Source organism: Phascolarctos cinereus, unplaced genomic scaffold (genome assembly GCF_003287225.1).
Source record: "Phascolarctos cinereus isolate Bilbo 61053 unplaced genomic scaffold, phaCin_HiC Scaffold_3;HRSCAF=262, whole genome shotgun sequence".
Taxonomy (NCBI): domain Eukaryota; kingdom Metazoa; phylum Chordata; class Mammalia; order Diprotodontia; family Phascolarctidae; genus Phascolarctos; species Phascolarctos cinereus.
In genome coordinates this window covers 233952293-233965041 of record NW_027555736.1, presented here as the reverse complement: position 1 = coordinate 233965041, position 12749 = coordinate 233952293, and the positions used below count along the sequence as shown (strand labels likewise).

Below are 12749 nucleotides of genomic sequence, written 5' to 3'. Positions count from 1 at the left end.
TGTCTGAGGCCGGATTTGAACTCAGGTCCTCCTGATTCCAGGGCCAGTGCTCTATCCACTGCGCCACTTCGCTGCCTTGAGCTTTTTCTTAATCCATAGTATTTCTTCATCGAGTTTGCTGTTTTCTTTGTATTCATATTCTCCCTGGGATGGCTCCTTTAGTGTTCAGGCCCACTTATTGATGCTTTTTCTAGGTTCCCTGATATATTCTGTCTCCTAGCATCAGTGGTTTCTGGTCAGGTTTTTGTGAAATTCTGAACTGTATAAAGAAACTTACTTGTGTTTATGTTTTTGTGAAATTGTTGTTTCATTTGTGTGACCTTGGCAAGTCACTTAACCTCTCATTACTCTAGGCTACTCACACTTAAGTTGGAGGGATTTCAATCTACATTGGTAGACAGAATTTTCTCAACCAGGAGTTCCGTATTCCAGTGAAATCCGAGGTCCATTCCCTGCCCTATTTTAGGCTGTATAAAAATGTCTGTTCATGTCTGTCAGCTTTGCTGAGGTAGTGTTCTAATACATTAGGTCTGACTGAGAATCCTTCCAGGAGGTACTTTCTTTTTGAATTAAAATTGGCTCTTACTATTTTCTAACCTTTCCTGAGATTAAGCCACATCTTAACTTACAAAACCTTCTGATCCTCTGGGTCTCTGATTCTTTTTGGCTCCCTGTATTCAGAGATGGACTGTGCTGGTTTTTCTTTTCTGTTGCTGCCTTGATATATTTATTTGGAGCAAGAATGCACTTCCTCTCTTTACCATTTATTCCTTTTGTCATAAATCCCATGCACTACGCAAGGGTACTTCATGTTCCTGGTTTTTTGTTTAAACAAGGGATATAAGAGTTACAGAATTATTAAAATAAGATTGATGGTAATTGAAAGTACATTTAAAAGAGAATAGAGTCAGTATAGATTGAATGGTACCTAAGTCCATTCTTCTAACTGTTAGCTGAAATTCATTAAACTTGGCCTGTGGTTCTCTTGGCCAGGAAGTCCATTATGCTGTTCCTTTATGGCCCCCAAATATAAGTGAAGACCCTTGAATTCCATATTGTGGTTCTAGACCAAAAATCTGGACTCAAAATTACCATTTACTTATAATCCGAAGGTCATTCTTAGTTAATCAGGATGTCTCCTAATGTTTGGTGGGTTTTTTTTGGTATTCTTCCCGAATTCCCACTTTATCACTTGGCTAATGTGATAACTTCTATCCATAAAGTAGTAGATGGTACAAAGAGCAACTAAATATGCACCTAAAGTTTTTGCCATTTTTCAGAAAATGTGATAGTTAAACTTGAAACCTGATTCTCTCTACTTTTGCGACCTCCAAAAGAAAAAGTTAATAAAGGATTCATTGTAGTCTATATGCTTGGGTAGCTTTGCTTTGAGATTTTGTCAATGACCTAAAAAACCCAAGATCTAATCTGCAATCTTTGTGTGTTTCATTCTTAATCTAGAATTGTGAATCAAGACCTGGAAGTCATCAACTGTCTTTGTCTGAGTGGAGAATTTGGCAAAATCGTCCTTTTCCTACCTATCAAGTTGACCATTCTGATCGCTGCTACCACTTTATAAGCATTATGAAAATGATAGATAGGATGAGAAATGAAGAGGTATGGGTTTGAATATAATTTTTTTTCTTCTTCCTCTTCCTCATACCTTAGGGCATGTTAAAATGGATATAATTAATCTTCATACATTTTAAGCTGCAGTAAATAGATAATTTATGGATTATAGAATTAGATTTTTTTTCTTTCTACCCTGTGGCCTCTATACTAGATAAAGTGTAGAGAAAGGTAGGTGTGGGTAGGAGGGGAAATAAAGATAGTTATTTGAAAATGTGGGTAGATATATACATACATACATATATACGTACAGCACAGAATATACAGCACAACGCTATATTTGCTAGTAACACTGATTTTAGTGTATTAAGTTATTAAATTTACAAGGCTAATTGAACTCTGAAGCAGTTTAGAATTCACTTAAATATACTAACATCTTGTAATATCAGTCTTCAGAATTTTTGCCTCCTTGTTCAGTTTCATGATTGAGCTGTAGTTTTTGCGTATTCTATGTATTGTCTTTCATAGTCCCTTGCCATTTTGTCTTACCTAGGATATCTTTTACTTTTCAAATTAATATATTTTAAGCAAATATAGCATATAAGTTTGATTTCCTGATTCTTCTTTTATAAAGCCTTAACTTTCTTTAGAACAAATAAATCCCCCTTATGCATTTAAAATAGTTTGTTTACAAAAAATTTATTTACATTCATCTTCTCTAGAACATGTTCACTGTGTAAAGCAAATGTTACCTTCTGTTGCTTAGTGTTTTGATTTACATTTTTATGCATTAAATTTTTAAAATTAAATTTTATTTTATTTTTTAGATTAGCAAGAATTTTTTTTTCTCTTCATATTCTCTGCATATTGGAGAAGAAAATAAAAATAAAACTGTTATAACAAATGTCCATAGTCAAACAAATGTCCAAATTGGACATGTTAAAATAACAATGTATAGCTATTACTGCTTAGTTAGTCCATCACCTCTCTGTCAAGAGTTGGATATCATTCTTTATCATCAGTTTTCTGGAGTCATGATTGGTTATTGGCTAGACTTTTTTTTTTTAAGGCAACTGGGGTTAAATGACTTGCCCAGGGTCACACAGCCAGTAAGTATCAGGTGTTTGGTCTGAGGCAAGATTTGAACTCAGGTCCTTCTGACTTCAGGGCCAGTGTTCTGTCCACTGCTCCACCTAGCTGCCCTTTGGGTAGACTTTTTAATTAAGGCTTTCAAAGTTTGTTTGTTTGTTTGTTTGTTTTATATGTTTTTTAGGGGTACAGTTTAAGTTTTAATTTAATGCTAAGGTTTAAAACTGCACTAAGACTTTTGGGAAATCCTTTAAAAATGTCTTGATTTTTTAAAAAATTAATTTATTTATTTTTAGTTTTCAGCAATCACTTCCATAAGCTTTTGAGTTTTAAATTTTCTCTCCCTCCCCAAGACAGCATGTAATCTGATATAGGCTTTACATATACATTTCTGTTAAACATATTTTCACATTAGTAATGTTGTAAAGAAGAGTTAGAACCAATAGGAGGAACCACAAGAAAGAAGAAACAAAACAAAACAGAAGAAGAAAAAAGAGCAAACAGTATGCTTCGATCGGCGTTCACGCTCCATAGTTCTTTCTCTGGATGTGGATAGCATTTTCCTTCATGAGGCTTTTGGAGTTGTCTTAGATCCTTGTATTGCTGAGAAGAGCCAAGTCTATCAAAGTCAGTCATCTTATAATATGACTGTTACTGTGTACGCTGTTGTGGCTCTGCTTACTTCACTCAGCATAAGTCCATACAAGTCTTTCCAGGTTTTTCTAAAGTAGTCTCCTCATCATTTCTTGTGGAACCATAGTATTCCATCACAATTACATACCACAACTTGTTCAGCTATTCCCCAGTTGATGGGCATCCCCTCAATTTCCAATTTTTTGTCACCACAGAAAGTGCTGCTATAAATATTTTTGTACATGTAGGTCCCAAAGTTTTTTTTTAACATTTTTATAATGTAAAAATTAAATCTTCCCAGATTTCTTATACCTCTCTAGTATTCCTTTAAATTCACAGACTAATTTATTTAGATATTACTCAACAGATTGGTATCCCCTTAGTTTCTAGTCCTTTGCCACCACAAAAAAACCTGCTACAAATAGTATTGTATATATTGGTCCTTTTCTTCTTTTTTTGATTTCTTTGGCTATAGGCATAGTAGTGATAGTGATCAAAAGGTATACATTGTTCAGTAGCTTTTTGAACATAGTTCCAACTTACAATCCTAAGGTAATATCCCTTTGTTCATTTTTTATTTTATTGATTTTATTAATTGTTTTTAATCTGTCTGGTTAGAGGCTTGTATTTTAGTCTTTTGAAATCTTTTAAAATGTAAACTTAAATCTTCTTTTCTTTATTTTGTTTTGCCCTAGAATGTATCTTTTTAAAAAATATTTGATATATATTTATTTTCAGTTTTCAATATTTACTTCCACCAGATTTTGAGTTCCAAATTTTCACCCCATCTCCCCCCTTCCCCCACCCCAAGATGGCATGCATTCTGAATATCCCTTCTCCTAGTCTGTCCTCTCTTCTATCTTTTCCCCCCTTCTCTTATCCCCTTCCCCTTCTATTTTCCTGTAGGGCAGGACAGACTTCTGTACCCCATTTCCTGTATTTCTTATTTCCCAGTAGCATGTGAAAACATTTTTTTTATGCATATGTTTTTAAAACTTTAGGTTTCAATTCTTCTCCCTTCCTCCCTCCCCAACCACTCTCATTGAAAAGGCAAGCAACTAAATATAGGTTATACATGTGCAGTTATGCAAAACATTTCCATAGTAGACATGTTGTAAAAAACTAACTCTATTTCCCTTAATCCTATCCTGCCCTCCCATTTATTCTATTCTTTCTTTTGACCCTGTCCCTCCTCAGAAGTATTTCCTTCTGATTACCCCCTTTCCCAATCTGCCCTCCTCTGTATCACCCCCCTGCTCTCTTGTCCCCTTCTCCCCCTATTTTCCTGTAGGGTAAGACAGATTTCCATACCCAATTGAATGTGTATGTTATTCCCTCCTTAAGCCAAATCCTATGAGAATAAGATTCACTCATTCCCTCTCACCTTCCCCCATTTCCCCTCCACTGTAAGAGCATTCATTTTCTTTTCTGTTTTTTTTTGTGAGATAATTTACCCCATTCTACCTCTCCCTTTCTTCTTCTCTGAATATAATCCTCTCTCATCCCTTAATTTTATTCTCCACATATGACCCCTTAATCTTCAACTCGCCCTGTACCCTCTACTATCTATCTATCTATCTATCTATCTATCTATCTATCTGTCTGTCTGTCTGTCTGTCTGTCTGTCTGTCTGTCTATCTATCTATCTATCTATCTATCTATCTATCTATCTATCTGTCTTTCTATCAATCTATCAGTCTATCTACCTATACATGCATATAATTTTTTTCCTCCAACAACCCTAATACTGACAAAGGTCTCATGAGTTATAAATATTATCTTTCTATGCAGGAATGTGTAAACAGTTCAACCTTAATAAGTCTCTTATAATTTCTCTTTCCTGTTTCCCTCTTCATGTTCCACTTGAGTCTTGTATTTGAAAGTCAAATTTTCTATTCAGCTCTGGTCTTTTCATCAAGAATGCTTGAAAGTCCTCTATTTCACTGAATGACCATTTTTCCCCCATAAGGATTATACTCAGTTTTGCTGGGTAGGTGATTCTTGTAATCCTATCTCCTTTGACCTCCGGAATATTATGTTCCATGCCCTGTAGTCCTTTAATATAGAAGCTGCTAAATCTTGTGTTATCCTGATTGTGTTTCCACAGTACTTGAATTGTTTCTTTCTGGCAGCTTGTAATATTTTCTCCTTGACCTGGGAACTCTGGAATTTGGCTACAATATTCCTAGGAGTTTTCCTTTGGGGATCTCTTTCAGGAGGAGATCTGTGGATTCTTTCAATTTCTGTTTTGCCCTCTGGTTCTACTATATCAGGGCAGTTTTCCTTGATAATTTCTTGAAAGATGATGTCTAGGCTCTTTTTTTGATCCAGGCTTTCAGATAGTCCAATAATTTTTAAATTCTCTCTCCTGGATCTATTTTCCAGGTCAGTTGTTTTTCCAGTGAGATATTCACATTGTTTTCTAATTTTTCATTCTTTTGGATTTGTTTTACAGTATCTTGATTTCTCGTAAAGTCACTATCTTCCAATTGCTCTATTCTAATTTTTAAGGAAGTATTTTCTTCAGTAATCTTTTGGACTTCCTTTTCCAATTTTTCTTTTTAGGGCATTTTCTCCTCATTGGCTTTTTGGACCTCTTTTGCCATTTGGGTTAGGCTCTTTTTTAAGGTGTTATATTCTTCAGTATTTTTGGGGGTCTCCTTTAGCAAGCTGTTGACTTGTTTTTCATGATTTTCTTGCATCACTCTCATTTCTCTTCCCAGTTTTTCCTCTGCTTCCCTTACTTGCTTCTCAAAATCCCTTTTGAGCTCTTCCAGGGCCTGGGACTGATTCATATTTTTCTTGGAGGCTTTGGATGTAGGAGCTTTGACTTTGTTGTCTTCTTCTGGTTGTATGTTTTGATCTTCTTTTTCACCAAAGTAAGATAATATAGTCTGACTCTTTTTGCGCTGCTTGCTCAATATCCTGGCCAGTTACTTGAGTTTTAAACTCTTTGTTAAGGTACGAATCTGCTTCCAATGTGGAGAATGTACTATCCCAAGCTTCAGGGGTTTATGTAGCTGTTTTCAGAGATACTTGTAGGGACCTGTAAATTTTCAGTTCTTGCAAGGTGGTATGATAAGGGGTGAGGTGTTTACTCCTTTCCTGGCCTGTGTTGTGGTTTATAAGTGACCACAAGCACCCCTTTCTGTCCTGGAACTGTGAAGAAGGTTTCCTGTCCACAGCCACTACCAACTCCACTGTGCCAGTGCTTCTCCTCACCCCAGGATCCCCAGCCACAACTGTGACCTTCTAAGTTGTCTTTGGCATTCCTGGATTGAGGAGTCTGGAAACTGCCACAGCTGCCCCCGATTCAGTCCTCTGAAACCTGCTCCTATGTGCCCACACTGCCCTGCACTGCACTCCTAGCCTGGTGCGATATGCCTTTCTGATCAATCATCCAGGTTGTCTTGGGCTGGAAGTTTGCTTCACTCTGTCTTTTTGTGGGTTCTGCTGCCTTAGAATTTGTTTAGAGCCATTTTTTATAGGTATTTGGAGTGGTTTGGGGGAGAGCTCAAGCAAGTTGCTGCTTTCACTCCTCCATCTTGGCTCCATCCCCAACTCTTGGGTTTCAGAGAGCCCTAGAATGTATCTCATAGGACATCTCTTCCAACCCCTTCATTTTACACATAGGGAAGCTGACTCATACAACCACTACCCTAGTTCAGGACCTTATCACCACTCTCCTACACTATTGGAGTAACCTCCTAATTAGTCTCCCTTTCACTCTCTCCCCACTTAATCCGTGATTTTCCTGAGCACAGGTCTGGCCGTGTTATATCCTTTCCTCTGCCCCCACTCCCACCCCCACTCAGTTAAGTCTAGGGGCTCCTCATTACCTCTAGGATCAAATATAAAATCTTTGTTGGCATTAAAGCTTTTCAGAAGCTGTTTCTTTCCTACCTTTCCAACCTTCTTACACTTTACTACCTTCCGTGTACTGTATAGTCCAATTTTTTGCCATTCCTTACTAACAGTGCTCCATCTCGTCTTCTTGCTTTTGCATTAGCTGTCCACCATCCCTGATATGTTTTCCCTTTTCATTTTTATCTCTTGAAATCTCCAGTTTTCTTCAGACTCAGCCCATGACTCACATTCTGCACGAAGACTTTCCTAGTCCCTCTGGCTACTGGTGCCTTCTCCTTTGAGCTTACGTTGTATATGTTTTGTATATACCTATATACCTATCAGGTTATCTTATGTGACTTTTGTATATACCTATGTACATACATATTTTTCTACCCCTTTAAGAGTATAAGCTCCTTGAAAGCAACAGCTCTTCTGTTTTTGTGTTTGTCTTCTCATGCCAAACAGTGCCTAGAACATAATAGGTGCTTAATAAATACTTAATTGATTCTTTACTTCCATAAAGGAAAAGAGTTCTGAATCCTCTGTAGGGTGTAGAGGTGTCCTTCCCCCTTTCACCTCCTTAAGGAAAGAGACCACCCTGTATTGGTGCAAATTTAGCTATTACTTGGCAATGGCAGGAAAAAAAACCCCACCAATAAAACATTTGACAGTCTCTTCAGGGCATTTGCTGCACAATTGCTTTTGCCCTCCATGTTTCCTGGAATCTGTTTCTCTTGGTGGTATTTCTCATAACTGCCATATTGGCTTCCTGTTTGGCATTCCTCTTCTTTCAGTTCTTGAGGAAGACAGTATTTATTTATTGTGGTCTTCTCACCATTTCCATTTTGTTGGCAGACCCAGGTTGTGTAGTTGCCTTTGATGAAAATTAAGCAGGTTCTGACCAAGGCACCATTGGAAACTTAAGCTCCTCACAGCTGTTGTTTCTGAATTCTGAAAGAAAATCAGGTTACCCTCTCTCTCTCCCAATAATCTGATTTCCATGGTCTGTTCTGTCTTAGTTTATGCTGCTGCTTCTGTTGCCTGTGTGTGTGTGTGTGTGTGTGTGTGTGTGTGTGTGTGTATGAATAGATAGATAGAAAGACACGTATTTGTCTGTCTATATCTTTTATGTTTTTTATGAGTGATTCATAAAGTTTTAACATAATTTGAGGGAGAGAGTCTTTGTGACTCTTTCAGATACTGTTCTCTGATTTTGTATTGGCTGAACAAATGTTTTAATTTTAATTCATTAACCCAAGCAGATTCTTCCTAATAAAGATTTTGGTCAGTAGATACTCTTTGGGAATGAGTAAATTTGTATTACAGAAGTAAAGTTTCATTTTTTAATACCAGTATTCTACTACTGTTTCTATTTATCAATGAGACATGGAATATACAGCACTTTTCAAAGAATTTTAAAAACAATGTCACAAAGAAGGCAGTGGAGAAGTACACGGTACGTGTGAAGCAGGCTGCCATGTATAACCAATGAAGAACTTCAGAGGAGAACAAGAATGTAAGGCGTTATTAAGGAAGTTTGTGCTAGGAAGAGAAGATGGCGTGGTCATGGGCCCTAGGTTGACAGACCACCAGAGTGTTCCTCTGGCGCTCTCAGGAAGCCCCAAGGAAGGCCTCCAGTACACTGGATCCTTGGCCACAAGCAGAAGGAACACTTTAACTTGGATCAAAGTAAACCCTGACAAAGGCCAGATTTATAGTTGAAGAAATGTTACTTCATATAGCAGTGTTCTCTGCTTAAAATTTAGAGTGATGGTAGTAGTTATTACATTTGTTAGCATTGATGACGTGAGGTATTGGGACTGTATTGCAATTGTAATGTTTTAATAAAACACTGAAAACATCCTTTGTTGTCCACTGGGCTCCTATAAAGTTACTTAAATAATTATGACTTCCTTCAGTGCTACTAGCACTACTTTGTAATAATAGTATATGCAATATAACATTCAAAATTCAGAGTAAACCTTACTTAAATGACTAAACTGGAAATGTGAGATTTTTCACAGATAGGTCTTAGGTAAAACCAGAAAAGCACTGGTTAAGATAAGAAAAGTTGAATGTCTTTAAGGTTATAAGACCTGCAGTTTTCCCTCCGTTCTTGGATAGCAAAGTGGTTGTCAGAATAAGCTCACTGCCTTTTTGTTATGTTAAACCCTAGAGGGAAAAGAGACTTTAAAGTGGGATCTATAGATTCGAGGTTAAAGGTCCTGACATTTAACGGCAGTGTTGGTGGTCTGTGGTAGCTGGTGGAGTCTTTTTCCCTACGAGTTTCTGAGTGGTCTTTCTCTTTCATGGTCTGGAGTAAACTTTGTTTTTTTAACACACATCAGTGCCCTATAGTAATCAGGCAAGAAAAAAAATGTTTACAAAAATGTATAAATATCTATTGTTTCATTATTTTACCTTATTTATATGAGTAAGTTGGGGAAGGCAAGGCACTCTGGAGTACAGTAATCAGTCTACCATTTATGTTGTATCATAAGGAGAATAAAATCTAAGTCTCCACTAATCAGAAATAAATACTCACTTATTACCTAGCTATTTTCCAAAGATTCACTTATCTACTGTTTGGTCACATGGTTAAGTTAGGCATGAGCAAATAGGAGACTGATTGTATTTCTCAGACAATCATCTAGAGTCTCTAAATGGGTATTTTTAATGTTAAGAATGTTACAGATGGTATAGAGTTAAAATAATGGTAATGTGTTTTAAAACTTAAAAAATCAGGTGCCTCATTTTTTTTTCTTGTGGGGAGAAGACAGCATTGTGGAATCAACATAACTTGTAAGGAATACAAATAGTGTGAGTATTTTATAATGGAGAAATCAAGGCTCCCAAATGAAACCAAATTTCAGAAAGATAAAAATATATCTAAAATACCTTTCAACAGCTTAATAAAGGTAGGACACTTTATTTTCCCTAGTGTGCTTATGAGATCATGGATATATTCAATTTTATTGATCTTGTGTAATCTTGTAGCTCAGAGAAATATTCCTTAGAAAAGCAATTTCTCTGCTTTCTCAGGCCTCATTTGAGAACTGTTTTTTTTTTTTAAGCGTCTCCTTACCTTCAAAACCAGCCATTGTGGGGATGGGGATGTTAAGAAGGCTGATCACCTGTTATTTAGAACACAGAGCTGGTAAACATTAGAAATATAAAATGAATAGCACTCTCTGGTATTGCTTAGAGCTTTTAATTAGACGATGACTTGTTCAGACTTGATCTGTGCAAAGAGCGTTAATACTTTGTATATTTTTGCACACCAGCCAAATGGGGAAGAGGCATCTCAAGATGTCTAAGAGTCAGGCTACTTGACTGCAGAAGTCTTGTGGTTGCACTAATAAAGAGAAAAGAAGAAATAGTTGCCGAGTCAAGGACAGTCGCTTAAGGGTCACTTCAAACTTAAACAGTGCAATAAATCTCGATTTTATAGTAAAAATGTAATAAATGTTGGTTGTGTGGAATTTAATCATACTTTTATGTATTCATTAAATAACAAAAAGTGTTCTTTGTAATTTTCTTGTCCTTGAGGATCATTAAAAATGATTAAAATTTAAATAGTTTAAAATCAATCAATGGTTATTTAACAATCACTCATTATACGCCAGGGACAATAGTAGGTATTGGAGGGGGCAACTAGGTAGCTCAGTGGATAGAGCACTGGCCCTGGATTCAGAAGGACCTGAATTCAAATCCAGCCTCAGACACATAACACTTACTAGCAAGTCACTGAACTCCATTGCCTAACCACCGCCCCCCCGCCCCCAAATAGTAGGTGTTGGATACAAAGACAAAAGTGAAACATTACTTGCCCTTTAGGAACATATAGTCTAGCCAGCAAACACTGTATATACATATATAGACATACACAAAATAGTACCAAGATAATTTGAGGGGATGGCAATAGCAGATGACATTAGGATAGGCTTTATGAACTTGAGTTGAACCTTGAAGGAAACTAGGGATTCTGACAGAAGTGATGGGAGAGTACATTTCAAGCCCAAGGGAGAGCAAAGGCAAGGAAATAGAAGATGCTGTATCCCATATAAAAAATTGTCGGGACAGCTAGGTGGCACAGTGGATAGAGCACTAACCCTGGAGTCATGAGAACCTGAGTTCAAATCTGGCCTCAGACACATAATACTTCCTAGCTGTATGACCCTGGGCAAGTCACTTAACCCCAATTGCCTTGCCCTGCCCCCCACCCACCCAATTAAAAAAAAAGAATTGTCAGAAGAATGGTTTGGTTGGACTGTGGTATGCATAAAGAAGGAAATATTGTGTAATAAGACTGGAAAGGTAGCACAAGGGCAGGGTGTGAAAAGCATTAAATAGACTTTTATATTTGATTCTAGATGCTGTCGTCAGTCTCTAGGTTTGCTGAGTAGGGGAATGACATGTTGAGACCTATGTTGAAGGAAAATCATTTTGGCAGCTGTGTAGAGAATGGATTGGTACAGGGAAAGACTGGAAGCAAGAAGACAAACCTCAAGGCTCTTTCAGTAGTCCAGGGAAGAGATAATGAGGGCTTGAATTAGAATGGTGGCTGTGTAAGGGTAGAGAAGAGGATGACTATGAGAGTTGGTATGTTGGTAGCAATGATAGGTTTTGGCAACTGATTGGCTATGCAGGGTGAATGAGAGTAATGAATCAAAGATGAATTTGAAATTGCAGATCTGAGTGACAAGGAGGATGTTTATGCTCTTGGCAATAATAGGTTTGGAAGAAGGATGGATTTAAGGGTGAGGGAGATGGGCAGAGATAGAAAGTTCTGTTGGGACATGTTGATTTTTAGATATCTATGGGACATCCAGTTTAAATGTCCCGTGTTGTTGTTCAGTTGTTTTTCACTTGTGTCTGACTCTTCATGGTCCCATTTGGGGTTTTCTTGGCAAAGATACTGGAGTGGTTTCACCATTTCCTTCTTAAGCTCATTTTACAGATGAAGAAACTGAGGCAGTTAAGTGACTTGCCCAGGGTCACATAGGTAGTATGTGTGTGAAGTCATATTTGAACTCATGAAGATGAATCTTCTTGACTCTAGGCCTAGCACTTTATCCACTATGCATCTAGCAGCCCGGCAACGTCCCACTGATACTGGGTAAAGATGTAGAACTGGAATTCAGTAGAGAGAGTAAGGCTGGAATATATACTTATGGGAATCTTCAGTATAGAGATGGTAAATTCGTAGAAGTGGTTGTGTTTACTAAACGGAAAGTAAAGAACAGTTACCAGGATGGAACTTTGGGATACAGTCACAGCAGAGGATACTGAGGAATAGTCAAAGAATGACCCTGAGATAGGAGAAGAACCAAGAGAGATCAGTGTCTTGGAAACTCAGAGAGGAGAGAGCATGCCAGAGAAGAGGTTGGTCAGCAGTGTTAACTGCTGCAGAGAGGTCAAGAAGGATAAGAATGCAGAAAAGGCCATTATGTTTGGCAATTTATTTGTTTTTTTAATAATGCTTTATTTTTTCCTTAATTACGTGTAAAAAAAGTATTTTGACATTTGTTTTTAAAAAATTTTTTGAATTCCAAATTCTCTCTCTCCCTGCTCTTCCCTGCTACCTGTGAGATGGCAAGCAGTCTGAT

General features: G+C 37.3%; 1 protein-coding gene across 1 annotated transcript in view; it reads left to right on the top strand.

The window, feature by feature from the left end:
- Positions 1–12749, top strand: part of FANCM (FA complementation group M) — a 115048-nt gene that overhangs the window by 52636 nt on the left and 49663 nt on the right. Inside the window, 1 exon segment of the mRNA XM_020986412.2 lies at positions 1462–1617. Coding sequence (XP_020842071.1) covers positions 1462–1617 — 156 coding nt within the window.